Source organism: Canis lupus, chromosome 14 (assembly GCF_011100685.1).
Source record: "Canis lupus familiaris isolate Mischka breed German Shepherd chromosome 14, alternate assembly UU_Cfam_GSD_1.0, whole genome shotgun sequence".
Lineage (NCBI taxonomy): Eukaryota > Metazoa > Chordata > Mammalia > Carnivora > Canidae > Canis > Canis lupus.
The window spans coordinates 1961935-1963872 of record NC_049235.1 but is presented as its reverse complement, the minus strand read 5'-3'; the positions used below and the strand labels follow the sequence as shown (position 1 = coordinate 1963872).

Below are 1938 nucleotides of genomic sequence, written 5' to 3'. Positions count from 1 at the left end.
GTGTTGTATTTAAGTGTTGAATTGCTAAATTCTATACTAGAAATCAATATTTCATTGTATATTAAATTAAAAACTTGAAAAAGAAAAAAAGGCTAAAAATTTTTAAGATATTATAAAATAATTATTATTCATAAAAAAGACCCAAAATACATAGTTGTGACTGCATTTCAAAGTAAAATAGTAACAAATAGATATAATACATATACAACTATTACCTAGGTTATTTCACATAATTCCTTTTGTTTGGTTTTGAAATTTGGGACAAATCAATATAATCTTATTTATGATGTAAGGCAGCACATTGACCCATACACTTTCTCAAGGCTCCCTTGACTTCACTGTTCCTCATACTATAGATGATGGGGTTCAATAAAGGAGTGAAGATCGTATAGAACACTGACACTATTTTATCATGGTTAGCTGACCTATAGGATTTGGGTCTCATGTAGATAAAAATAGCAGCTCCATAAAAGAGTCCCACCACAGAGAGATGTGAGGAGCAGGTGGCAAAAGCTTTCTTGCGGGCTTCTCTAGAATGCATCTGGAGAACTGCAGCAAGGATGAGACTATAGGAAATCAGGATGAGAGAAAACGGAACCAGCAGCATTAATACACAGCAGATATACATGACATACTCAAAAACAAACGTGTCAGCACAAGCCAAACGCACCAGAGTGGGGGCCTCACAGAAGAAATGATTGATCTCATGTGCACCACAGAATGGAAAACTCAGGGTGGCAGCAGCCTGCATGAGCCCATCAGCTGCCCCCAGGGACCAGGACCCCACGGTCATTCTCAGGCATAATTGCCAGCTCATGAGAACGGGGTACCTCAGTGGGTGGCAAACAGCCACATAGCGGTCATAGGACATGGATGCTAAGAGGAAGCACTCGCTCCCTTCCAAAGTGATGAAGAAGAAGATCTGAAGCCCACAGCCAGCAGGGGAGATGGACTTCTTGCCACTCAAGTAGTCAGCTGCCATTTTGGGCACAATGGTGGAGATCAGCATCATGTCCATGAGGGAGAGTTGACTCAGTAGGAAGTACATGGGTGTGTGGAGCCGGACATCCTGGTGAATCAGGAGAATCATGAGGGCATTGCCCATGAGGGAGCCAAAAGCAATTGTCAGAACCATTGAAAAGAGAAAAAGGTGGGCTTCTGTGTGGTGAAAGAGTCCCAGGAGAATGAAATCTGAGGTGGTGTTCCAGATGTTCATGATTTCATAAAAGAGTGACACTGCAAATGAAGAAAAAGATGACAGTTTCATCATTTACAATGCTCTATTCAATTACATTTTTCATGAAAAGAATTTGTGTGAAAATGTTAAAAACTATACCACATCCTTCATCTGTGACTTGCAGTCTTTTTAGCTTGGACATAATGTTATTTTCATTTTTTTCATTTTCAATATAAACACTCCTCAGATTTAGTTTGCTTAATTGATATAAAGAATACAATTTCTTGATGAATTTAAAATACTTTATAAACATATATTTGTGCTACCTGATATCAACATAATGGACAAGGAGTAAAATATTCAGTTTATTCATGTCTGTGCTTGCTTTTACCATGCATAGTCAAGATTCTTACAAGATGAATTAAATCAATGTGTTCAGCAAGGTAAAAGCTAGGTCTTTGTTAATGAGGACTGCATGTATCAAACACACCATAATTTATTGGAACCTATAAAAATCTGAATGTTTTTCCTGACATTGATTAAACTGGGAAGGCATTTTTACTTTCCAAAGAAGAAAAGTTATATATTTTTTAAAGATTTTATTTATTTATTTATTCATGAGAGACACACACAGAGAGAGGCAGAGACATAGACAGAGGGAGAAGCAGGCTCCATGCAGGGAGCCCAGTGTGGGACTCTATCTGTGGACTTGAGGATTACACACTGAGCCCAAGGCAGACGCTTAACCACTGAACCACCCA

General features: G+C 38.4%; 1 protein-coding gene across 1 annotated transcript; it reads right to left on the bottom strand.

The window, feature by feature from the left end:
* Positions 1 to 277: 277 nt before the first annotated feature.
* OR2T20 (olfactory receptor family 2 subfamily T member 20) lies at positions 278 to 1216 on the bottom strand. Its single transcript, XM_038556362.1, has one exon. The coding sequence runs from the start codon at positions 1214 to 1216 to the stop codon at positions 278 to 280; it is 939 nt and encodes a 312-aa protein (XP_038412290.1).
* Between the last annotated feature and the right edge of the window lie 722 nt (positions 1217 to 1938).